Source organism: Giraffa tippelskirchi, chromosome 11, assembly GCF_054371585.1.
Source record: "Giraffa tippelskirchi isolate mGirTip1 chromosome 11, T2T-mGirTip1v1.2.pri, whole genome shotgun sequence".
Taxonomy (NCBI): Eukaryota; Metazoa; Chordata; class Mammalia; order Artiodactyla; family Giraffidae; genus Giraffa; species Giraffa tippelskirchi.
The window spans coordinates 97,687,855-97,715,265 of record NC_137285.1 but is presented as its reverse complement, the minus strand read 5'-3'; the positions used below and the strand labels follow the sequence as shown (position 1 = coordinate 97,715,265).

Below are 27,411 nucleotides of genomic sequence, written 5' to 3'. Positions count from 1 at the left end.
AAATATCTCTTTGATTCAAGTCTACATTTTTTGTTTTCCTTCTACTCACACAATAGAATACATCTTTCCTCTCTTCTCCTTCAGTGAGTGAATTAAAATCAGAGAAGAGATATGAAAAAACACATTTTCCAATTTTTTTTCAGTAGTTTCCTTGTGTTATAGAGCAAAGTGTTAGGTAGGAGAAAGCTGTTTCTCTCCAAAGTACAGTCTTTCCAGTTCTGTGATAGTCACAAAATGAACTGGGACAGGAGGATGTGTTTGATTAAGGAGTATCAGAAAGGGTATGTAATATTCGACTTAAAAAAAAAAAGTGCTTTAATGCCTGAGTTTCCTTCACAGAGAAGAGTTTAGTTTCTACACAGGCCAGGTAGGTTATGATTACTCAACTCTGAATCTCACTTTGCCAGTATTAACTCCTTCCCATAGCTTCCTTCGCATATCAGAGGCTGAGGTGAATGAGATGCAAAATAAATCATGAACAGTACATTCCCCTTCTTGAGCGAAACTAGAACTGGTAAAGGGTCACAAAAGCTAAGAGAGATTCGTTCCTGGTGATATCTTGGGCCAAATTCCAGAAGCCAGTTCATCTTAGGGAGGAGTGGGCAGGACATTTGCATGTATGACCTCACCCAGAAGATCCAGCCCCAGAGCATATAAACAGGTGAGTTGTCGCTTTTACCCAGTTCCAGGCTCAGCAGTTTGCAAACAGATTGAAACCATGGCAATCCTCGGGTCCCTGCTTCTGCCACTGGGGTTGCTTCTGTGCCTCTGGCTTCTGTGTTCTCCGGCCAGCTGCACAAATCACACTGCCAAATGCACACTGTTCTCTTCGGTCATCAACAAGAATTCCTCACAAATCCATGTCAACCCAGAGGTCTATGAGAGCAACACACTCTACACGGGTAAGTAGAAGCCGTTCTCTCTGCTGTACTTTGTTCTCTGAAGGGAGATCAAGCCAGAATTGCAGGACATACCCCTCCATCCCTGCTCTCAGTGACACACACAAAGCATGTGTCTTTGACCTGGCTGGGATGTCGACTGCAGAAGAAGGGAGAACGAGAATGTGGGAGCGGGTGGGTTGGGTGGGACGCTTTCTGCACGTCCCCTCTGTGAACCTGAGCCACGAGAGTCAGGATGTCCCAACACTCAGGTTAAGCGAGTCGCAGCAAGAGCACATCTGTGGCAAGTTCTCTCACTTAAATAAACTGGACTTAAACTGTCTGTATATGGGAGAGGGAGGCATTTTTATTATTTTAAGAAGCAATAATTGCACCTGTTTGTAGTCCTTTCCCATCTACTTGATAAAACAATGCCACCATGGATGATTGTATCCTGAGCAACTCCAGGAAACACTGTTCACATTTAGTGTATGGGCGGAACATCTAGTGAGTTAGACAGGGAAAGGGTTACTGCCCCACCCGATCAATGAGGAGTCTGAAGCTGAGAGAAGTTAAATGACTTGCTCAGGGTCTCACAGCTAGTAAGTGGCAGGACTGCCTCTTGAATCTTAGTCTTTTCATTCTGAATCCAGTGCTTTTCCTTGAGGTACCTAGAACTATTATATAAACATCCCTTTGGGGATCAGTCAGACCTACAAGTCAAGGCAAGTGCTCTCTAATACAACTTTCATAATAACAATAAATTTAATATGGTTGTTTATGTGTACCAATACATTTAGCCCTCACAACGACCGGCTAGGTAGATGCTGTTGTCATCCTCTGTTTGTAAATGAGAAAACAAGCAGAGATGCCAGGGAATCGCTCAGGTCACAGAGCCACTTAAATGATGGACCTGGGATCTGAACTTGAGCTTTCTAGCTTCAGAGACCCTTCTCTTAATCACAACACTAGACATCTCTCAGTTACAGCCGTGAGAGCTAAGACATCTTCCTGTGTTCTGAGTACTGATCTAAGGGTAAACGTTACTGTCATCTGCATTTTACAGACGAGAACTGAGGCACAGGGGAGTTAAAGTTTTACCCAAGGTCACTAGCAGATTGTACTGCTAATATTTGAACCTAAATAATAGCCAGGAGCTGTCCAGCTTTGTCCAGTCAGGCTGTCCAGCTTCAGAGCCTGCCTCCTGATCTTCCTCTCTTAGAACTCTCACCGAATTGTGCAGAGAACACCAGAGTGCCCCCCACACCTCCCGGTCTACAGATTCCAGGCCTGAGCAGAATGACTGTCACCTGCCCTCACACACTCATTCTGGCTAGTCCTTTTCTCTGCTGTGTTTTTTTTTCCCTTGGGGATCGTCACTAAGTGCCCCAGCTGTGGCGAGGCTTCCTACGTCTGACTCCCTCAGGCAGTGGATCTCGTTCTAACCAATAGGGAGGATGATCTTGTGATTGAAGATGAGGCCCAGGAGGAGTGGGCTTGTGTAGAGGCAAGAGTGGGAGCTTGCATACAGGGAAGGACCTGGATGATCAGAGATCTCAGACCTCTGACTTAAGATAACACGTCATGAGGTGAGGAATTTTGCTGTTGAAATGGAAGAGAAAGAAACCTACCTTGTGAAGACGCAAAGGGTGTGGGTGGGGCAGTTAGAGGCAAGGGTGGCAGAGAAACCTTCCGAAAGTAGGAACACAGGAGAAAGAAGAATCAAAAGGCGATCCGTAAGATGATCCAAAAGGGAACGTGCCAGATGAGAGGGACATGACAGCATTCACCGAGGCATCAGGTCCAGAAGCGGAAACTAAGACTCATTGAACATCTGTTATGTGTCATGCACCTATCCAAACTTCATCTGATTTCCTCTCAGAACAGAAATGTGCTAAAGCTTTGTGATAAACTGACTCACTGTAGGAATGATTTAAGTTGAGAGTCAAAATCCTATGCCCTTGGATATGTGATGTATCAGATTCCACACCTCGAATTACACAACAGGCTCCATGATTTCCTTGTGTCATTACAGGACCTCACTGGGATTCCCAGGACTTTTGGGAAGACCAAGTAAATGTCCACACAGGCCAACTGCTTCTCCTTATTTTAATATTGATTTTTTTTTTAACTCCAGGGTTTGTGTTAACATCGGTGAGACATGTATAAATGGTTTGGCAGGTTTCAAGATACAGTTGCAGCTCAGGCAACATCATAGAACAGGTTCCCTGGGTCTGCCTTAATATCAGTCAGAGAAACTTGTAAGGCAGTAGCATTTATAATACATTATAATGTGCGGGGTAAGCATCTGCCTCCATTTTTACTTTGGTGGGCAAGAGAAATTTAACTTGCTTGCCTTTTTTCCTGAACCTTCAGCTTTAAGGTCCTATGCAACACTGGATGCGCAACTTTTTAAAAATCAATGAGCAGCTGCTTAGTGCTTTCCAGGTACCCAGCACTGGATTGCCCAGATCCACAGGTGAAACTACGGTGTACAGTACAAGCCAGAATGTAATTAAGTCCTCAAATATATAGTTAAAAGCATACATGATTCAGGAGTGAGAGGAAAAGAGAGCGGGATCTTGGAGAGTAAGTGGGGGTGAGATGTGTGATGAGAAGGAAGATTCCAGGCAGGCACCAGATATGAAAAAGGGTGAGCGGCAGGCAAGCCAGGTGCGTCTGCAGAACAGAGGAAGCTTGGCTATCCTAGAAGAGGGGTACAAACAGCAGAGTCAGTGGGGTTACGACAGTCACAAGAGCTGTGTGCTGGGTGTTGGGATCAACAGAACATAAGCAGAAATATAAAACCAAAAACGTTTAGAAGCTCTAGAAAGAAAAGCGCTTTGAAGATTTTGGACAGGTGTGGGTCCTCAGGTGGCAGTCTGAAGGGAGGGGACCATGGAGTTCAGGAATCTGAATAATACAGATAACTAGGAGGGATGAGGAGGAAATAAACCAGAGAGAGAGAAAGCAGAAGGACAAAGGCAAGCTCAGAGCCCCCCTCCCTTCCCTCACCCTCCACAACAGGACCAAGACAGGCTTGATGACTGGATGACACTGTTGCTTGTTAGCATCCATTCCACCACCATGCACAGGCATTAAGGACAAATGTCAGGTTCTAGCTGAGCAAGTCAGGGCCAGGGGATCTGGCTCAGCAACCTTGACTGGCAAAAACAAACAGAACAGAGAACTGTTTCATGCTAAGAATAATGATGACAACTTACCCAACACCCACCAGTACTAAAGCTTTTACATTCCTCTCTTCACTATCCCAAGAACTTTTCAAAGTATCATGATCTCCATGCAATGAGAGATAATGTCATTGTACTCATATCTAGAACCAAGCCTAATGCAAAGCATAAATATTTGTGGAGTGAATGATGGACAGAAAAGAAACCAAGGATCGGAGGTGAAGTGACTTGGTCTTAAATGCTAGGGCTAGGACTCAGATCCAGGACTGTCTGCTCTTACCATGCTACATGATCAGTTTTCTTTATGTTGTAAAGGAGAGGCTGTTGAAGGAATTTGGGGTGGTTGGGAGGGCCCTAGAGAATAATACCCTTAGGATTGAGAAACTTGTTCAGAAGGGATCTTCTAAGGGAGGAAAGGGACAAACTGAAATATTCTCTTGAAATTCCCTCCCTAATACATTTTGGAATGCTGAAATAGCATGTGGAATTCACAAATTATCAGTGCCCACACCACGGTGGACACATGCTGGGATAAGTCAATAGGTGAGAGTCACTGAGTGGAGGGGATCAGGGAACCCTAGTGGTTATTTGATATTAGGTGCTTGGATTAGGGCCTCTGGGCCTCAGAGGCCCCCTCCCTTCCCTCACCCTCCACAACAGAGACCAAGAACATCAGCATTTCTGGAACCAGCAAATAGGTTTTGTTTGACTAGGCAATAACAGACCCTTATTTCCTGAAGCACTTTCCAGGAGGCCCACTTGAGCTTTTCACATACAGCCACAGCTTCAATCCCCTCACTTCACTATCATGCCACCTACCAACCCCCAAAGGACAGAACTCTCATCTGGCAGATAGGAACAGGACTCAAGAGGTTAAAAGTCAGCCAGGATCTCATCCCTGGTACATAGCAAAGTCAAGACTGGAGCACAGGTCTTCTTTTGTCCACCTGTTCCTGTAGAAAACTTGGAAAACACACAAAAAGAACTAGGAAGAAAATAAAAATCATCTATAATTGCACAATCAGGAAATCCTCATAGCTAATATTGATGTATTTCCTTCCAGATTTTTTTCAACTTATTTTATATTTGATAAAAATGGGACCATACTTTACTTACATACAACTAGTAACTTTCTTTTTTCATACTTAATTTTGATTTTATGAAATCTCTTGTCTCACTGCACAGACAGCTGATTGTTTCCTTATTTACTCCTAGTGTCGATTCATATTGATGACAATATTACCTCTGTGGTCTTGGAAGCACGGGACCAGCACAACTCAGTCATTGGCTCCTGGCAAAACCCCAGCCAGTATTGTGAAGGCAGTGCTGTGTATGACTTGAAGGATCAATTCAGCATGCTCTTCGAGGCACAATGGATGTCTCCTAATTCCATGGACATAACCACAGTCAAGATAAAGTAAGAAATTATCCATAAATGATTTGCTCTGGGGCTTTTACAATTTCATATTGGGTTTGTACAGTTTTATACTGACCTTGGAGGATTCAAAGTACAATCCAGATATGATGTGAAGAATTCAGTAGCTGCACTCCTCTGCCTCACCATTCTTTGTCCTATCTTTTATCTGCAAAAGTTTATACATCGCACACACACATACACACACACACACTCAGATACAAACACACATGGTATGCTCAACATAAACAGAAAAAAATTGGTGTTAAAGAGAAACCCAGAGCTGGAGAGTAGTTAAAGCAAAATGAATGAATGAATGGATAAACACAGATTTTATTTGGGACTATTGCAATAAGGGAAAAGAGAACTCAGTATAGAACAAGTCTCAGTTCTGAATACAACGTGGGCAAGTGTGAATTTATAGCCAAGGAATGGGGCAGGGGGTGAGCAGATGGAAAATCACTAAGAGGAAACATCAAAACCTGTAAGGGGGACTCTGGCTAAACTGACCCAACAGGATTCCTGCAGAAGGCAGGCCAAGGTGATCAGATATTACCTGGGGATAGTAGAGGATGAGGAATTCAATCAGATAATAAGAGTTATCAGATATCAAGAATGGGAGGTTCTTGCTAAATTGACTTATGAGGATTCTGGCTAAAGTTGGATTTTACAAGGAAGTGCACAGATGGGTAGGAGAAGGTTCTAGAAACTGACTAAAGTTTGGATTGAGAAAGAACCCATGTTATTGGCACCCAATTTGCTTCAAATTCTCTATATTCCCCTGCTACTTTCACCCAATTCACTCCTGTTAGTCTGGGGCTGACAGAACTCTAGAGGCAGGCAAGGTTTGGGGCGGCAGTAGCAAATAGTTAAAAATAAAGACACTCATCCTGAAATCATCTGGCTACCTTGGCACTGCCCTCTCTGCCAAGCCCTGTGCAGTCCTTCAGGAGACTTGCTAAACTGAGGGTGCAGAGAAGCTGCCTGTAGCCAAGAGCCTGCAGGACGGGTGCTCTTAGCTTCCACTGTTACTGAACCAAACCCTCCACTTGCCTGCTGCAGAACGCAGCCAATGTACTGACACCAGGTTGCGATGAAAGAAAGGATAGTGTTAACTGCAGGCACCAAGGAAGGAAAATGTGTGGCTCAGGCACAAAAGACCTGGTCTGACGGCCCCCAGGGAGGGTGCTTCAAAGGCCATATTTGGGGTGAAGTTTGCAAAGGGCATGACGTTCTTCTGATTCACTGATGGTAGTGAGGTAACAGAGTGATGTTTCAGGAGTCCTAATCATCAGCCTTCTGATTCCAAACAGTCTGGGGTCTGTGTGCCTGTGGTCAGCATGTAGTCAGCATCCTCCACCTGGGCAGGCAGTGGTCTTAGATTCTGAAGAACAACACAAAGATATGTGTCATATTGTTATGTATATCCCTGGAAGAGAACTAGGACTCTGTTTTATCACTGAAGTATGGTTTCTTGACTGTCTTTCCCTTGTTTCTGCCTTTCCTCACTTCTCTAATTAATAACTGATGGGTCTGCTCTTTGGAACTCAAGGAGGGTCTAGGAAACTAAAACCTTTTTCGACAAACAAGGAACGGGGGAACATTGAGGGGCTTTTGTACCAGAGTGGGCCTCCAGGGTCCTGCTTGGTTTTAGCCTCCCCTTTTCTTTGATACTCCTCAATCCTAAGGGGAGTAGGAATAGGGAGAAGGGTCGGCATAAGAAAGAGAATAAAGTTTTAGACAGAGAGGTTAGTCATAAACTCAGCAGGGGTCTCAGTTTTAGGGGGACTCAGTTTCACCACTACACAGAGAATAATTTTTTAAAACATAGATGCATTTTGGAAATGGCTTGCTAGCAGAATGTGTGATGACTGTACAATAAAATTGGCTTCCTAGTGTCCCGCAAAAATGGACACAGATTCTGAGGTGAGGCCACCAGGGACTTGCATTACAGTTTAAGAGAAAACTCCTCTCACTCCCAGTTAGGGATTTGTTTTCCGGTTCTCATCAAGGACCAGATGTTGTGAGGTCCTTATACTTTCAGACTGCCCTTTTGTACTGAAAGGGCAGGTCTGACCATCAGGCCATGTCCACTATGTCCAGGTCTTTGCGGACAGTGGTGATGGTCATGCTATCAGGCTACTCCATTCTCTCCTGCCACACCTGGGCCTGGTCAAACCTAGCTGTCTCTGGAGCTCTGCAGGGGGTACGCTTATGCCCACAGAGTGACTTGCAAGGGTAGAATCCAAAGGAAGTTGCTACCACCCGGCCTCACAATGACAGCAGCCTCTTAGAAGCCAGCCAGGACCAACGAGGGTGACGACTTTCCTTTCATCTCACCTCAAGTCCTCCACACTTCCTGCAACAATAGATGGTTTACGAAGTGCACATACAGCGTTGTCTGACAATGCCTTGCTGTGCAGCGAGGCTGACGAGGGAAGGGAAGCAGCACCCGGGCTAGGGGAAGCTCACTGTGCTGGGTAGGGCACAAAGGGGAACAGGAGGAGGTTCCTTCCCAGAATGTTACAGCCAGGACTGGGGAGGCAGGGCCTGTGCAACAGTTATGACTGAGCTTATACATCACTTCCTCACAAAGCATTCCCCGAAGCCCCACATCAAGTCCCGCTCCCAGTTTACTCACTCTCATCACTGCCACTGCTTCATCCAAACACTTGTCACAACAGTGACCAATTACTCATCAGTCGATTATTTGTTTCAAGTCTTTCTCTCTGAAGGGACTTGAAGTGCCACCAGGGTAAGAACCAGGCTTGCACTGTTCACTACTGTCCCCACAGCACCAAGCATAAGTGTTGACATGTAGTACACTCTCTTTAACTGTTAATGTCTGGGCAAGTTTGTTGTTGTTCAGTCACTAAGTCATGTCTCACTCTTTGTGATCTCATGCACTGCAGCACGCCAGGCTTCCCTGTCCTTCACTATCTCACCGAATTTGCTCAAACTCATGTCCATCAAGTTGGTGATGCTCTCCAACCATCTCAGGGACAAGAGCCTGATATAATAACGGACCCACTGATATTAGAACAACAGACCAGCCTGTACAGATCATTTAACAAACACTGAGCACCACCTATGATGCTAAGTGCCAGGTGTTGTCAATGATAGAACTGGCCCTCGAGAAGCTGGCCCTCCAGTGTGAGGAGAGGCACACAGCTAGGCTGTGCAGTAGAGAGGCTCATCTCCCTGATGCAGACCTATCTGGGTTCATGACATCAGGGAAAAGCAATGTCATAGAGGCTACTGTTGAGTCTGTGGGCAGACGTGCCTGGGACTAGTATTACAAGCAGAAAGACTGGCCTGAACAAAGACCTGCACTGTACACCAGCCTGTGGGGAGTACAGGGTGGTGGAGTAGATGGGGGAGGGGAGTGGACATGAGCTCATCTGGAGTAAGATCATGGAGGATCTTAGTCAATCCAATATAGAGAGATCACTACTGAACGATCTGCTGGATGTGGTATAAAGTTGTTGTTCGGTTGCTAAGTCCTGTATGACTCTTTGCGACCCCATGAATTGCAGCACGCCAGGCTTCCCTGTCCTTCACTATCTCCCAGAGTTTGCTCAAACTCACGTCCAGTGAGTCAGTGATGCTATCCAACCATCCCATTCTCTGTCACCCCCTTCTCCTCTTGCCCTTAATCTTTCCAGCATCAGGGTCTTTCCCAATGAGTCAGTTCTTCGCATCAGGTGGCCAGAGTATTGGAGCTTCAGCTTCAGCACCAGTCCCTCCTATGAATATTCAGGGTTGATTTCTTTTAGGATTGACTGGCTTGATCTCCTTGCTGTTCAAGGGACTCTCAACAGTCTTCTCCAACACCATGGTTCAAAAGCATCAATTTGTCAGCTTGTCAATTTGTCAAAGTGCTCAGCTTTCTTTATGGCCCAACTCTCACATCCATATATGACTACTGGAAAAACCATAGCTTTGACTAGACGCACCTTTGTTGGCAAAGTGATGTAAATAAAGTGATGTGCTTATAAAAGTATGTAAGCACAAAAGAAACTAAGAGGTTGGGGTCACCTAGGAAGGCAGCCATGTGAGCTGAACTTGTGAATTCCTCACCATTAACTCTCCTCGATTTGCCCTCCACAGCGTCTACACTGTCAATTTCCTGAGAAATGCTGAACATTCTTCCATAACACTGCCGGGAACTGGTAAGTTCCTCTGCAGCCTATTTACATACCTGGCAGTGAAATCCATCAGCCTGGAAAATAATCTTGTGGATGCCCTAGAAAAAAAAGAGTCTACTTCTCCATTACCCAGATACCAGCTGAGTCTTTCAGCACCTTGAGATCTCATAAGATAAGCTCAACCCTGCGCCCTGTGGAAAACGAAAGCCAGTTCCAGCGGGTCTTTGATTTTCATGGTCACTTGTGGCTCCAGACTCCAGCTTCCTCAGGAGCTCTTTCCATATCTTCAGGGATATGTTTCTTCCTCAATTTCCATAATAATCCCCCCTCGCACAAAGCCTTCATAGACATAGCAGACCTTACTGAAAAGTTTAAGGGAAGAGAAGAGGGATTTGTACAAAGAAAGGCCGATAACAATGAAAATCAATAATGCCACTAGCTCTCAATCTGGCCTCCGGCCTCCAACACAACCAGGAATTTCCACTCACCTTTACCAGGCTGTCGTCTTCAACTTCAAACCATCGTGAGGCTCCTTGCCCCCTTTCTCTCCTTTCTCTGCCCCCTTCCTTCTCTCTTATCTCCCTCTGGGAAGCTAAAACGAATTCAAGAAACAGATTCAGAAAAGATAGGTAGCTTGCCAAAGGCCAAACAGAAACTAGCGACAAAACTAGGACTCAAATTCCACATCTTATACTTCTTTCCACTTTTCCTGAACTTTCATTAAAACTATAAATACAATCTTTTTTTTAATTAAGTTTTAAAATACAAGCTTTAACCAAGAACAGGAAACATTAGTCTTTCTCAATGCCCAGATAACAGGTCTTCCTCGTGAGCCCCCGAACACTGAAATACATCTAGTATGCCACCCACTTTCCTGTCAGTCAGGCATTGCAAATGTGGTCAAAGACATACCTATTTTCCACAAGAGATGTTAAAGAGATCATGCCAAATCGAACTACTTTACAAAAGCATTAACTATTTCTTTGGTGGCTTCCCTTTGTGAAAAGATTAGGATATTACTCTCTTTCCAGGACATTTTCAAAATGAACACTCACATAAATGCAAGGAAAAGAAAAAAAGTTTGTTTCTAGTCAGGACCCCTTGGTGCTTAGTTCCTCAGTCATGCCCGACTCTTTGTGACCCTATGGACTGTAGCCCGCCAGGCTCCTCTGTGCGTGGAATTTTTCAGGCAAGAATACTGGAGTGGGTTGCCATTTCCTACTCCACGGGATCTTCCTGACCCAGGAATCGAATCTGTGTCTCATGTGTCTCCTGAACTGGCAGGCTGATTATCACTAAGCCACCTGGAAAGCCCCCCAGGACTCCTTAGCTCCACACTAATAAAATCAAGATTTTAAAAAAATAAGGAAAAGAAAGCATTTGTGTTCAGACTTTTGGCTCAGTGGTGTGCTAGAGAAACATTTGCCCTGAGGAAATGCTAAATGAGATAGACAGTGCCACAAAGCTGGAAGGTACCTCCAGGTGGGCAGAATGCATAAAGGTCTGAGCAAATTACTGGGCATTTCCCTCCTCCTTTATAGTCCCTTCCATGGTTCACTTAGACTGTTGGAGGTGTCATTACCAAGCTCCAGCTTTCCAGGAGCAGACAGCCTCCCAGGGATATAGGCCTAGCTTTCTCTGCTTCTTTGCAAGGCAACCTCAGAGAACCAACATGTGGTCAGATCACCGTGAGAATGACCAGTGCCTCAGACATCATGAAAACGGATTCATGGGTTTGGACAGGGCTTGTTTACACTTCCTTGAAAGCAGAGTTAGCCATCCTCAGGTCTGGATGGTGTCTAGCTCTTATAACCTTTGAAATTAGCAAAAATTAAACATTTGTACTGATTGATCAAATATAATATTAAGGACATGAGGACATTTGAGGGCAGACTACTTTCCCAATAGCAAATTCAGTAGTTATGTAAGTTCAGTATAAATTCCTTCTTCCATAGACCTTAAGGTCAGAGTGTTTATTTTTTGATCCTTGACATTCTGTACCCCCTGGCTTCCCTCTCCTCTACACACACTCGGCCCTTGAGAAGGGGCCATTGAATTGTGCCTATGAACTCTGGTCCCAGCATTCTGTCACATTAGCCTCCTTTCTCTAGTGCCCGCTCACCACTGGAAAGGGGTTCTGATGCCATTGTTGTTGTTTTTTTTTCCCCCAGGGGCACTCTCAGCTGCGGTCATCAAGTATTTCCCAACTAAGAACATCATAATGGCCCCAATCCACAAACCAACCACAACCCACCACAAACCAACCACAACCCACCACACACCAACCACAACCCACCACAAACCAACCACAACCCACCACATACCAAACACTACCCTCCCCAAGCTAACCACAACCCACCAGGCACCATTTACATTCCACCCGAAACTAACCACAACCCACAACAGACACACCACCAAAAGCTCAGGCAACAGAGCCTTCCTCAGCCCTGTGAAAGAGGCCATCCAGATCCTGCTCATCTTTCTCACCAGCACACTCCTCTTCTAGAAGGAAGCAGAGGGAATGACTGCCCCTGGCTCCGCTGCATCCTTCTCTGTTCAGTCCCAAGCCAGGGCTCTGACCTGTGTGAATGACCTGTGTGAATGATTTGCGCTCTCAGATGTAAAACTTGACTGCCACTGCTTCAGATCCAAATGGAGACCTGAGTGTCACCTAGACCTGATCTCGGTGTAACTTGGAATTCTGGCTCCTAATTGAACGTGCTGGCAGCCAGTTCCCTAGCCAATCTAAACTTCTATTTAGATGCGACACCAGTAGCATCTGAAGGGCAACAAAATAACAATGTACCATGTCTGAGTAGCCAAGGATAGTAGAAAGGCATTCTTTTCTGTCATACCAAATAGACTGTACCTCAAACAAGAATAATGAATGTGTTAAATTCAAATATGTCTTTAATGAGTGATTAACTGAAAATACAGAAAATGTCATCTAATTTTATTCACTTATGTGAGCATTAACAAGAAATCAATGGATTTAAAACAGATAACTAATAAAGACCAATTGTATAGCACAGGTAGCTCTACTCAATATCCCATAGTGACCTCTATGGGAAAAGAATCTTAAAAAGAGTGGATATATGTGTATGTAAAACTGATTCACTTTGCTATACACCTGAAACGAACACCTTTTAAATCAACTATACTCCAATAAAAATTTTTTAAAAAAATGGAATGGTGAGAGTGTGTATGTTTTTAAAGCCAGATATAAGAGTAAAATTTTAATTTTTCTCAGGTGCAAATTGGTCATATTTCCCCTCATGGTAATTTCCACTAAGACAAAAGGGAAAAATATTTATAATACTCATAATGTAATATAAAGCCAAAAGAAAGTATGCCATTTCCAATAAAAAGCAACCACGTTTTCTTTTAAAAGTTATGCTAAATCCCAGGATGCCAACATTCAGTGACTGGGTGCCAACTTCCAGCTGGTCTTCCTCAGGGAGAGCTTCTGTCAATCTCTTCTTTTTCCCTGTGAATAGGCCATACTTTCCTATTTTGTATGTCTTTAATTTTTGTTAAAAACAACATTTTGAATATTATAATATGGTAATTCTGGAAACCAGATTCTGCCTTCCCATCAGGGAATGCTGTTAAGGGCTGCAATTATCCATTTGTTTAGTAACTTTTCTAAACTGGTTTTGCAAAGATTGTGTTGCTCGTTGAATGTGGTCACTGAAGTCTCTTTTCTGTTATCTCAGTGGCCAGCCAGTGACCTGACAGATTTTCATATATGTCAAAATCTAGCAGCTTCTTTCCTCATTAAGCATTCTCCTAACAACTGGAGTTCAGAACAAATTGACCCTGACAGATTTTGCTAGCTTAAGGGAGGTCTCTCAGTGGAGGGACCAATTCTTTGAGGTCCTTATTCTACCATTTCCTGTGACATCACTTGGTAGCCACTATGAGTATCTGCCAGGCACTGTACTATGCACTTTATGTGGCATCATCTCTCTTAAACCTCACAACAACCCTATAATATATAGCCATTTTACAGAGGAGGACACTCAGGCAGAGAGAGAGAGAAATAACTTTCTCAAAGTCACTCAGTGAACAGGTAGTGAAGCTGGGTTTTGAAGAGTGGGCTAGACCACTTCAGAGCCTGCACTTCACCTAGAACACCCTAAGGGCTCCCTGAGCAGCTCCTACATGGGATCACCTGGGATCACCCAGAATAACCAGCTTCCCTGGGTCAAATGACAAGGAGAGGGTATGGGTGTGTCTTGCTGTCACAACAAGCAGGCTGCATGCTCCAACAGTGCTCCTCCAGCCTCCACTTCTCTGCCACCATCTCCAAGATAAGTTGCAGTGAGTCCTAACCCAACAAGCTAGGAATGAATTTCATATTTGTCATTCATCGCCCAACCTGATGCCTCAGCTCAGATTCAGTGTGGAAGGTGACAAACACTGGAGCCTCAGCAAAGACACTACCTGAAACTGGAAAATGTTTAGACTCAAAGAAATCTGGTGTAGATAAATTCAGACAAACAGTACAGACGTATCTGAGCACTGGATTAGGAGGCAAGAAACCGATTAATTTCCACTTGGGCTGCTAAGTAGAAAGGTGACCTTAAAGAAATCTCTTTACCTTCTTCTGCCTCAGATTTTTTATTGGTTACATACAAGGCTGGCCCCCAGGTAGTATCTCAGTCCTCCTCCAAGCGTCAATTTTGACCCAGGCTAGTTCTAAGGGTCTAGTCAGAGATGCCAAGTAGGTGTACCTTATGTCATACCTGACTGATTGGCAGAAGCTTCTGGGAACACTGTTGAGGATTCCAAAGCAAAATCTAGGATCAAAAATTCTTCATATTCAACTAGTGATATCTTCCTGGGGCTCAGGAGGCAGGAATTGAAGCAGAAGAGGCTCCAAGTATTTGCCATTCTTGGTCACTCCTTAAGTGAATCCAATAAGTGGCAAGCACGTCGCAAGCAGCAGAAGAGTAAAGAAGTATGTACACTCACGGTCTCAGGAATAGCTACTCCTGATCCTCACTAATGGGAAAGTGATACACCAAAAAGAAAAAAAAAACAACAGGCAATGACAAGGAAGCCCACAGTCTGCACTTAATGCACAGTTTATTGCTCCCACACTCCCTGCCCAACCTTGTTCTTCCATGTGTGTGCTTTGTTTGCAGCTTCATGTTTTGTAAATTCAATGCACTCTCATCCTGTGTCAGAAACAGTAACTGCCTCCCCACTTAAGGGAAGTGATTATTCATTCTGAGAAAGTAGTAGAAAGAAAATTGTGCTGTGCTGCGCTCAGTCGTGTCTGACTCTTTGCGACCCTATGGACTTCAGCCTGCCAGGCTTCTCCATCCATGGAATTTTCCAGGCAAGAATACTGGCGTGGGTTGCCATTCCCTACTCCACAGGATCTTTCTGGACTAGGGATCGAACCTGCATCTCTTGCATCTCCTGCACTGGCAGTGTATTCTTTATCACTGAGCCACCTGGGAAGCCCAGGAAAGAAAATTAATGTCTTTCAAATCCCATTACCTCTGAGACCTTCACACATGAGAAAAGGTCCAGATCTAGTCAACAGTTCAACTATAATATCAACCATCAAGCAAGAAAAAGATTAGAAAAGTGAGGAAATTTAGAGAGTATCTTATTGTCTATCAACCCCCACATTATTTTTTAAAGTAAACGTTGAAAATATTATTAAGTAAAATTATATTATTTCATAAGAGAGGTTGTTTTGGCAATTGTCTTAAAGGATAAATTCTGAAGCCAGACTGCATGGCTCAATTTGATTTTACCACTTATTAGTTGTGGGACTTCGTATAAGTTACTTTTCTGTACCTTGGTTTCTTCATTTCTAAAATAGAGAGAAAAATAGTAGCTGCCTACTGGTTGTTATGAGGTTAAATCAGTTAATATATATAAAGCACCCAGAATGGCATCTGTCACAAAGCAAGTACTATATAATTATTTAATGCCACAAGTTCAGTTCAGTTCAGTTCAGTCACAAAGGGCATCACAAATTGTACATTGATATACAAGAAAGCCAAGTATTATAACAACGTAATATGTGAAAATGGTGCCCATAACAAGGACTAAAATTTATAATTTGTAACTGTTACAAGAAATGGCTAATGTCTGACTTTTGACCATCTTTCTTCCTCCAGCCTCACCTTCACCTCCACCCCCCAGGCTTCTAAGTAGAATGTCTTCTAGCTTTCTGGATCAGCTCCTAGGCTCTCTCTTCTTATAAGGAATCCAAATAATGGCTAAAGGAGTTAAATCATCCTAAATAATAGAGATCTGGATCAAGTGAGAGGGTGGGGGAAGAGAAAGCAAAGGCAAAGTTTGGGTCAAGTATTGTAGGGCCTGAGACAGAAAGCTTTGGAGCCTCTATGGACTGAAAGTAGACGCTAGGGGATATGTCCCCGGCATCGCTCTTGGTTACAAACTGGTTCTAGTAATGTCCTTCAAGAGATACAAGTGAAAACCAGAAATACTTTACTTCTGATTGCTGGACTGTTTGTTTAAATGTGGCACAGCAGTGAAATCAGGACATAAGGACCACCCCCACCCTGCTTTTATGTAAGTTACATCCATATATATAGATAAAGTTAAATGTATATACCTGATATAACTGGGAAGTAATTTAACATATGCAAAAATATCTGCATATTTATCGATGCATACATATATAACCTATATGTAAAAATAACTTTAGATTCAGATGCTTGAGTCCAACAAACTCAAAAAGTCTTTGGCTAAAATAAAATGTGCAGATAAAGCGCATGTAAAGAGTTTAGGATTCTTTTTGAAAGTTGTTGAATCAGTTTTTCCTTTTTTTTTTTTAATCCAAACCAATCTAGGTTCAAATCCCAGCTCCTCTACTTACTAAGTCACTTTGAACAAGACTTAATCTATTTAAACCCCAGATTCCTCACAGTAAATTGGGGCTGATTCTTACCTTAAAGGGCCTGATGAGTCAGACACTGGACACATCGTGGCTGACATAATGCTAATTCACAATAAATCAATCAACACAAAAAACCTATTAGTTAACTACACAGACACCAACACAACCTCAAATGAAGGTGGACGACGTTATACCCCACAATCCAGTTAGGTTGCATTTTTCCTTTTCTAAACATAGTTTTCTCCTTCACGAGAGGAACCTTGATGTTCCCCCAGTACTGATTTTGGGGAATTACTGAAAGTTATTACGGCAACAAATTGAGCCCGTTTGCTGAAAAACACATATTGCCTCAGTGTTGCCACAGATCTGTTAGCTCTGTACTCCACAAGGAACTCTGTTCCTAGAGGCTAAACAGATGAAATGATAAAAGGCATTCTTTGCAAAACCAGCTGAGGTCTCACTGCCTACAGTAAACCCACTCTCCACTAGCCAGGATGATAACTACCCACCAGTCTTCACTGTCTATCCTGCCATAAAGGGAATACCCTAGCGATCCCGTAAGTGAGGGCTGCTAAGCAATTTACTAAAATACCCTTGATTCAGAATTCTAGCTTCTCTGTACTTAAATCAGTAGCTGAGGACTAAAACAAATGTTAACCCACAAATGGAAATGGAAAATCCCCAGGAAGACAAAGTTGGCTATGTAAACATGTTTGGAGAACGAAAGGGGATTCTGAAGGAGAAATTAAAAATTCACTTTTGGAAATGTAAGTCTGAGATGTCCATAAGACATCCAACTACCCATATGTGGTTCTAACTCTGGAAATAAAAACTTTAAAAAGTAAAAGCCCACACTAGCTCTATTTCTTCTGGTTGTCCCCAGGACAGTGCTCACATTTACTAAGACATTTGTGAAAGGTGAAAAAGAGTTTTTTAATTTAATTTTTTTTTGCCTGCACTGCACAGCCTGTAGGAGCTAGTTCCCTAAACAGGGATCAAACCTGTACCCCCCGCAGTGGAAGCGTGGAGTCTAACCAGTGGACCACCAGGGAAAGCTCCATACTTACTATCATACAAAATTGGTAATTTTCATTGACTAGTAAACAGTTGTATGAGGGTGAACTTGGGCTTCAGTACTGAGGAGTTGTTTCTTGAGTATCTTTAAGAATACATCCCTGACTGATTCTGTTGATATTTGACAGTAAACCACAAAATTCTGTAAAGCAATTATCCTTCAATTAAAAAAATAAAGTGGCAAAAAAAAAATCAGAACACATGCCTGAGATGTCATTTCTTTAGCCAACAACCAGGGAAGGAAAAAGAAGGGGAAAGAAATTCTAATTCTCTTTTTTAATGATTAATACTTCTGTCTAGATGATGACAGAATATTGGGAGGAGTAAGTGGATGGATTTTGAAGGAAGCAAAACTAACTGATGAAAGCATAACTGCTGCTTTGAAAAATCTTCCAGTGCAAGAATCACTTTACCCTACTTTTGTGGTAAAAGCAGTTCTCTCCGGAGAAATAAGTGTTTATGTGGGGCATTTTCCAAAATGTCTGTCTTGCAACAGAATCTTGTTATAAAGTTAAATTGTGTGAAACTAACAAGGATTTTTCTATATGCAAGGGAGACTAGGAATATCCCAGACGTAACAAAAGCAAAATGAGCACAGTCTGCTTCCCATCTTTAAGACAATTCCATTTCCAGGAAGAATGTAAAAGTTTGCAGTTTAAAAAATAAAAAGGACACTTATCACAGATCTTTTTTTCACTCTTGCAAAGCGAAATATACTTTACTCTCCTGGATCAAACAGGGCATGCTACACACTCCCTGCCAACCTGCCCAGCCTCACCTCCTGCTAGTCTTGGTAACACGTTACACACTAGACGATGTTTAATCCCCCACTCCCCATGAGTGTGACATGGATCTGGGGACTTGCTTCTAAGGAACAAAAAGACTTAAAGGTGATTAGGTTACAAGACAGTGGCTTCCATCCTGCTCTTGCTCACTCTCTCACTCACACTCCCCGTGAGCAAGGAGGCTGATCTTTCCCAGTCAAGCCTTGAGATGCCTGCAGCCTTATGAGTGACTCTGAGCCAGGGGTCCTAGCTAAGCCACATCCAGGTTTCTGGCACATGAACCATGTGAGATAATAAATGTGTGCTGGTAAGCTCCAATGTTTGGAGTAATGTATAATGCAGCAGTTGATACCTAGTATGGTCACCCCACAGGGTGGTTATAAGGGGAAACAGAGGTAATGTAAGAAGTATTAGCAAAATACCCAACACCACAGTAGGCATGCACAACATCAGTTCCAAACTCCTCCAGCCACCCTATTTCCACTGCCACTGTCACACTCATGACACTGCCACCTCATAACCAAAATAGCCTGTTTGTGGCTTCTCAAATATACATTGCATGTCTGCTTTAATTATTAAAGAAAAGGGTGTAGCGATCACAAGAATATCCATATTAAAAATAAAGATTAAATGCCTCCCTTTCTGGGACACCAATGCTGATCCTCCTTCAATGGTAAGACCCCTTCCCAGGTGCCAGGGTCATACTGACTCGCTGTGTATGTGCTGATCTGGTTTTTTTGAAACCATGAAGGAGTGTACCCCTGACTTGTTTGATGTTTTTTATTCTGACAAGACATAAAACTGTGCTGAAAACCGTGCTTCTCTGGAACAGTTCCTCAGAGTTATCTAGAGGCAGTCTTCTGGACTATGGTCCTCAGTTTGGCTCAAATGAAACTTTCTCATATTCCTACTATGGATCGTCTACTGATTATTTTCATCAATACCCTTAAAGAATAAAAATCAAACTGATACTCAAGGCTCCTCCAGTTGTCCCCATTCTGTATCTTCAAGCTGACTTCCCATGACCCTGTCACACTGCATCACCATTCTATCAAGATTAACCTATTTGGAGACGAACTTAAGACAGCAGAGGAGTAAGATGGGGAGAGCAACTTCCCCTCCACAGATACATCAACAATTCCTCAGTATGTGGAACAGCTTCTACAGAACACCACCTGAATGCTGACAGAAGACCCCAGACTTCCAAAAAGGCAAGCCAATCTCAACATGAAGTAGGGCAAAAGATACAGATTTAAAAAGAGAGAGAGAGAGAGAAAGGATTTCGGGATGAGGACCTGTGCCTCGGTGAGGGAGACATGAAAGAGGAAAAGTTTCTGCACACTCGGGAACCCTCTCACAGGCGGGGACAGGGGAGGGAGAGCTTCAGAACCTCAGAGGGGAGCGCAACGATGGGTGCTCAGAAGGCAGAACAGAGCGAATTCACCCCAGAGATCGCTGCCGAGCAGCGCGTCCCAGCTGAGAAGCGGCTTACACGGCCTCCCGGCAGAGGGTAGGGGCTGGATACTCAGGCTCAGGCTTCAGGGGTCGGACTCCGGGAGAGGGCCGGGGTTGGCTGCTGTGAAGATCCTCTCAAAAGGCTGGTACGACACAGCAGGGGGAGTCCAGGGCAGAGCCCGGGCCTCCCAGAGAGGTACATGCAACCCTGCTGCAGGAACGCTCTAGCTCTGCGGGGGTGCAGAACGCAGGACCCTTGCCCTCGGGAGAGCCATCAGGGGACGAGCCGGCTGCAGCCTGTAGCTCCAGAGGTAGAAAAGCCGCCGCCAGTGCCAGAGGCCAGGAGGACCCTAAGGTCTCCACCACCGAGCTGTGAGCGGGCACAGGGGTCACTGCCCACATTTTCCTGAGCAGCCTGGCACTGCCCAGAGACCCACAAACTGACACCACCCCCCTGGGGAAGTGCACGATCTGCCTCTCCCTGGGACGACTTCCCGCAGGTCCCGGCCACCCGGACGCTCCCCACACACCCTAACTGTGTCTGCTGTGTCCTACCCTTTCCTCGCCACAGCGGAGCAAGTGAGCCCTAACAGGCAGCTGCTTTTGCCCCCGACACCCGAGGGCCACCTACAGGCAGAGGCGATCCCCAAACTGAAACTGAACACCAGGGGCAGCTAGAGCCAAAGAGAGAAGGGGAAATCGCCCCTGCAGCCACAGGTGCAGGGGATGATATCCCCATGATTAGTCTGAGACTGTGGGCTTTAGGGGCAACTGTGGACCTTAGGAGCAAGTACAAGCGGGAGTGGGGGCTTCCCTGGTGGCTCAGTGGTAAAGAATCTGCCTGCCAGTGCAGGAGACTCTGGGTTCATAAAGGAAATCAGTCCTCAATATTCATTGGAAGGATTGATGCTGAAGCTGAAACTCCAATACTTTGGCCACCTGATGCAAAGAATTGACACATTTGAAAAGACCCTGATGCTGGGAAAGATTGAAGGCAGGAGGAGAAGGGAACGACAGAGAATGAGATGGTTGGATGGCATCACCAACTCAATGGACATGAGTCTGAGTAAACTCCCAGAGTTGGTGATGGACAGGGAGGCCTGGCATGCTGCAGTCCATGGGGTCACAAAGAGTCAGACACGACTGAGCGACTGAACTGAACTGAAGTGGGTTGGGAAGATGCTCCAGAGGAGGAAATGGCAATCTACTTCAGTATTCTTGCCTGGAGAATCCCATGGACAGAGGAGCCTGTTGGGCTACAGTCCATGTGGTCACAAAGAGTCAGACACAACTTAAGAGACTAAATACCACCACCACAAGCTGCAGTAAAGCAAGATCTGAGTCTGAACTGATTCCACACTGCCCACAACACGGCCAGAGACCTTCCTAGAAATATTGGAGGACTTTCTGAGTAGGCAGAGGGACTGGAGAAAACTATGTGGAGAGGAAAATGGAAGAATCACAAGGTCATTATTTCACTACCTACCACTCTCTCTATATATATTCCTATTTCTTTTTTCTTTTTCATATTCTCATTTTATTCTTTTTATATTATTCCTTTATTTTTCATAACCTATTTTTCCTATTTTTAAAGCATCTTATTTTTAAATAAATTCATTTTTTCCTACTTTACATTACCACTTAGTTATACTGCATTTTTTTCATGTTTTTGATTTTGTGTATTGGCTAGTCTAGTTTTTAGTATTCATTTTCACTTAGGGATTTGTTTATTGACTTTATTCCTCTCTTCTTTTTTGACTCCTGTTTTTATTCTTTTTTTCCCTCTTTTTTCTCTCTTCTTTTCTTTATAAGTGTGTGAGTTCTTCAGGTGTTCCTGAGTGTTGCTCTCTCCATCAGTCTTGGAGTTTTGTCTTCTGTGCTGTGTGGCCTGTAAAGTCTTGGTGCTAAGTAAGGGGTCAGGCCTGAACCCCAGAGGTGAGAGGCCCGAGTCCAGGACTTTGGACCACCAGAGAACTCCCGATCCCACTGGGACAGGTCTCCCAAAGGCCTCCATTTCAACACTAAGGCCAAGCCCCACCCAAAGGCCAACAAGCCTCAGGGCCTGATGTCCCGTGCCAAATCTTTAGCAAAACAGTAATCCAACCCTGCCCATTAGCAGAAAAGCTGCCCAAAGCCACACCAAGTCCAGACAACCCAAGACATACTACTGGACACAGCACTGACCTTCAGAGAGACACATCCAACTCCCTTCATCAGAACACAGGTACAAGTCCCCCAAACAAGAAAGCCTTCATAAGGCAGCGGTCCAAGCCCACTCATGGGGGCAGACTCCACAACTGAGAGGAACTAAAACCTTCCAGCCTGCAGAAGGGAGACACCAAATACAGTAAATTAAACAAAATGAAAAGACAGACAAGCAGCAGATGAAGGAACACAGTAAAAATCCATAAGATACAAGAAATGAAGAGGAAATAAGCATTCTACCTGAAAAAGAATTCAGAGTAATGATAGTAAAGATGATCCAAAGTCTTGGAAATACAACACAGGCACAGATAAATAGACTGGAGGCAGGGATCGAGAAGATACAAGAAACGTTTAACAAGAACCTAGAAGAATTAAAGACTAAAAATCAGCAATGAACAACACAATAACTGAGATTAAAAATACACTAGAGGGAACCAATAGCAGAATAACTGAAGCAAAGAGCAGATAAATAAGCTGGAAGATAGAATGCTGGAAATAACTGAAGCAGAGCAGAATAAAGAAAAAAGAATCAAAAGAAATGAGGATAGTCTCAGAGACCTCTGGGATAATATTCTGGAATAATACCAACATTCGAATTATATGGGTCCCAGAAGGAGAAGAAAAAAAGGGTATGAGAAAATATTTGAGGGATTGTAGTCTAAAACTTCCCTAACATGAGAAAGGAATAGCCATCTAAATCCAGGAAACCCAGAGAATCCCATACAACATAAACCCAAGGAGAAGCACACCAAGACACATATTGATCAAACGAATGAAAATTAAACACAAAGAACAAATATTAAAAGCAGCAAGGAGAAAGCAACAAATAAGATACAAGGGGATGGATGCCCATAAGGCTAACAGCTGATCTTTCAAAAGAAACTCTTTAGGCCAGGAGGGAGTGACAGGATATAATTTAAATGATGAAAGGAAACCACCTACAACCAAGATTACTCTATCCAGCAAGATTCTCATTCAGATTCAAAGGAAAAATTAAAAGCTTTACAGGCAAGCAAAGTTAAAGAGAATCCAGCACTACTAAGCCAGCTTTACAACAAATACTAAAGGAAATTCTCTAGACAAGAAACGCAAGAGGACAAAAAGGCCTACAAAAACAAGTCCAAAACAATAAAGTAAATGAACAGACCAATCACAAGCACAGAAATCAAAACTGCAATAAAAAATCTCCCAACAAACAAAAGCCCAGGGCCAGATGGCTTCACAGGCAAATTTTACCAAAAGTTTAGAGAAGAGCTAACACCTATATTGCTCAAACTCTTTCAGAAAAGCGCAGAGGAAGGAAAACTCCTAAACCCATTCTACGAGGATACCATCACCCTGATACCAAAAGCAGACAAAGATGCCACAAAAAAAGAAAATTACAGGTGATGAACACAGATGCGAAAATCTTCAACAAAATTCTAGCAAACAGAATTCAACATTAAAAGGATCATACATCATGATCAAATGGGCTTAATCACAGGGATGCAAGGATTCTTCAATATATGCAAATCAATCAATGTAATACACCATATTAACATATTGAAAGATAAAAATCATACGATCTTCTCAATAGAGGTAGAGAGTTTTTGAAAAAAATGCAACATCCATTAATGATAAAAACTCTCCAGACAGTAGGCAAAGAAGGAACATATCTCAACATAAAAAAAGGCCATATATGACAAACCCACAGCAAACACTATTCTCAACTGTGAAAAAATCTGAAAGCATTTTCTCTAAGATCAAGAACAAGATAAGGATGCCCACTCTCACCACTATTATTCAACACAGGTTTGGAAGTCCTAGCCACAGCAACCAGAGAAGAAAAAGAAATAAAAGGAATCCAGATAGGAAAAAAAGAAGTAAAACTCTGTTTGTAGATGACATGATACTATACATAGAAAACCCTAAAGATGCCACCAGAAAATTACTAGCTAATCAATGAATATAGTAAAGTCACAGGATATAAAATTGATACACAGAAATCCCTGGCACTCTTACACACTAACAATGAAAAACCAGAAAGAGATATTAAGGAATCAATTCCATTCACCATTGCAACAAAAAGAATAAAATACTTAGGAATAATCCTACCTAAGGATACAAAAGAGCTGTATATAAAAAACTATAATACACTGATAAAAGAATTCAAAGACGACATAAACAGATGGAGAGATATATCATGTTCTTGGATGAGATTGGAAGAATAATATGAAGACGACTATACTAATCAAAGCAATCTACAGATTCAATGCAATCCCTATCAAATTACCAATGATATTTTTCACAGAACAACAACAAAAAAAGCCCACAATCTGTATGGAAACACAAAACACCCAAAATAGCCAAACTAATCTGAGAAGGAAGAATGGAGCTCGAAGAATCAACCTTCCTGACTTCAGACTATGATACAAAGCTACTGTCATCAAGACAGCATGCTACTGACACAAAAGCAGAAATACAGACCAGTGGAACAAGATAGAAAGCCCAGAGATAAATCCACACACCTATGGGTACCTTATCTGTGACAAAGGAAGCAAGAATATACAATGGAGAAAAGACAGTCTCTTCAATAAGTAGTGCTGGGAAAACTTGGCAGCTATGGGTAAAAGAATGAGATTAGAACACTTCCTAACACCTACACAAAAATAAACTCAAAATTGATTAAAGATCTAAATGGAAGATCAGAAACTATAATGTTCTTAGAGGAAAACATAGGTAGTACACTCTTTGACATAAATCACAAGATCCTCTATGACCCAATTGCTAGAGTAATGGAAATAAAAACAAAAATAAACAAATGGGACTTAATGAAACTTAAAAGCTTTTGCACAGCAAAGGAAACTATAAACAAGGTGAAAGACAACCCTCAGAATGGAAGAAAATAATAGCAAATTAAACAACTGACAAAGGGTTAATCTCCAAAATATACAAGCAGCTCATGCAGCTCAATACCAGAAAAACAAACAATCCAATCAAAAGGTGGGTAGAAGACCTAAACAGACATCTCTCCAAAAGACATACAGATGGCTAATAAACACACGAAAAGATGCTCAGTATCACTCATTATTAGAGAAATACAAACCAAAACTGCAATGAGGTATCACCTTACACCAGTCAGAATGGCCATCATCAAAAAACCTACAAACAATAAATGTTGAAGAGGACACAGAGAAAAGGGAACCCTCCTACACTGTTGGTGGGAATGCAAATTGACAAAGCCACTATGGATAACAGTATGGAGAGTCCTTAAAAAACTAGGAATAAAACTACCGTATGACCCAATAATCCCACTACTGGGCATAGGAAACCGTATGAGGAAACCACAACTGAAAAAGACACACATACCCCAATGTTCATTGCAGTACTATTTACAATAGCTAGGACATGGAAGCAACCTAGATGTCCATCAACAGATGAATGGATAAAATCACGGTACATATATACAATGGAGTATTACTCAACCACAAAAAGGAATGCTTTGGTCACCTGATGCAAAGAACTGACTCACTGGGAAAGACCCTGATGCTAGGAGCTAGAGAGCAGGAGGAGAAGGGGGTGACAGAGGATGAGATGGTTGGATGGCATCACAAATTCAATGGACTTGAGTTTAAGCAAACTCTAGGAGATACTGAAGGGAAGGTAAGCCTGGTGTGCTGCAGTCCATGGGGGCACAAAGACTCAGACATGACTTAGTGAACTGAACATAAGAAACAACTCTGAGCCAGCTCTAATGAGGTGGATGAACCTAGAGACTATTATACAGAGTGAAATACGTCAGAAAGAGAAAAACAAACATTGTATATTAACACATATATATGGAGTCTAGAAAGATGGTACTAACCAATCTATTTACAGGGCAGAAATGGAGAAGCATACATAGAAAACAGACTTGTGGACACAGTGGGGGAAGGAGGTGTGACAAATTGAGAGAGTAGCACTGAAATGTACACATTCAGTTCAGTTCAGTTCAGTCACTCAGTCGTGTCCGACTCTTTGCGACCCCATGAACCGCAGCACGCCAGGCCTCCCTGTCCAACATCAGTCCTTCCAATGAACACCCAGGACTGATCTCCTTTTGGATGGACTGGTTGGATCTCCTTGCAAGCCAAGGGACTCTCAAGAGCCTTCTCCAACACCACAGTTCATAAGCATCAATTCTTCGGCGCTCAGCCTTCTTTATAGTCCTCTCACATCTATACATGATGGATCTTTGTTGACAAAGTAATGTCTCTGCTTTTTAATATGCTGTCTAGGTTGGTCATAACTTTCCTCCTGAGGAGTAAGCGTCTTTTAATTTCATGGCTGCAATCACCATCTGTAGTGATTCTGGAGACCCTAAAAATAAAGTCAGCCACTGCTTCCACTGTTTCCCCATCTATTTGCCATGAAGTGATGGAACCGGATGCCATGATCCTAGTTTTCTGAATGTTGAGCTTTAAGCCAACCTTTTCACTCTCCTCTTTCACTTTCATCAAGAGGCTCTTAAGTTCTTCTTCACTTTCTGCCATAAGGGTGGTGTCATCTGCATATCTGAGGTTATTAATAATGTACACATTACTATATGTAAAATTAGACAGCCCGTGGGAATTTGCTGAATGACACAGGGAGCTCAAACTTGGTGTTCTGTGACAACCTAGAGAGGTGGGATGTGGGAGGGAGGTTCAAGAGGGAGAGGATATATGTATACCTATGGCTGATTCATGTTGATGTATGGCAGAAGCCAACACACTATTGTAAAACAATTTTCGTCCAATTAAAAATAAAAATTTTTAATTTTATTTAAAAAATTTTAAAATATTTATTAATCTATTCACTATATACCAAATATACTTAGCACAGGATCACATTGGTAACCTCACTTACAAAATTTTACCCTTTCAGTGTTTTTCCCCTTTTCTCCTCAATTCTAAACCATTCCCCCTCCCTGTCTCATCACTTTAAGCACCATTCAGGACTAACCTCCTCCATTAAGCTTTTCCAAACCTCACCACCCCATAATAATCTTTTCCCATCTCTAAATCAATATCCATTTGGTATTTAAAATCACTGAGATAAAAAATCTAAGATCAGGCAGGAGCAACTTCAGAAAACATCTGTCCAACACTCATTTTGGAAAACTAAGGCTCTGAGGTGAAAGGGACAAAGCTGTGTGGTAACGGCACTCAGACTAGGACTCAAAGCTCAACATTTTCATGCTACTCAATTCTAAAAATATTTACCATATGTCCACTATGTATAAGATACTGTAAAATTTCAGCAGTTTCTACCAATACACCATTCATTTAATCAATGAAAATTATTGCGTACTATTTACCAGATAGTCTGCTTAATTTTGCCCACAAGTTACCAGGGTAGTGAAAAAACAAAAC

At 42.8% G+C, this 27,411-nt stretch overlaps 2 protein-coding genes across 10 annotated transcripts in view; one reads left to right on the top strand and one right to left on the bottom strand.

The window, feature by feature from the left end:
• The first annotated feature begins 636 nt into the window (after window positions 1-636).
• Window positions 637-12,534, top strand: PLET1 (placenta expressed transcript 1). The gene is made up of 4 exons (XM_081543431.1): window positions 637-902; window positions 5,285-5,486; window positions 9,594-9,655; window positions 11,803-12,534. Exons 1-4 carry the CDS (start codon window positions 719-721, stop codon window positions 12,135-12,137), a joined length of 783 nt encoding a protein of 260 aa, XP_081399557.1. The 5' UTR covers window positions 637-718; the 3' UTR covers window positions 12,138-12,534.
• PTS (6-pyruvoyltetrahydropterin synthase) overlaps window positions 5,797-27,411 on the bottom strand; it is a 32,808-nt gene continuing 11,193 nt past the window's right edge. The window contains exons 6-10 of one of the 9 annotated variants that reach the window (XM_081543439.1): window positions 22,019-22,156; window positions 14,380-14,638; window positions 10,120-10,223; window positions 9,685-9,993; window positions 5,797-6,867 (exon numbers count right to left, since the gene is read on the bottom strand). In XM_081543439.1, coding sequence (XP_081399565.1) covers window positions 22,111-22,156 — 46 coding nt within the window. In that variant the 3' untranslated portion in view covers window positions 5,797-6,867; window positions 9,685-9,993; window positions 10,120-10,223; window positions 14,380-14,638; window positions 22,019-22,110. Of the gene's footprint in view, window positions 6,868-7,103; window positions 9,994-10,119; window positions 10,224-14,379; window positions 14,639-22,018; window positions 22,157-27,411 lie in introns of all 9 variants that reach the window. The other 8 variants (XM_081543436.1, XM_081543441.1, XM_081543442.1 and 5 more) reach the window with 8 other exon arrangements.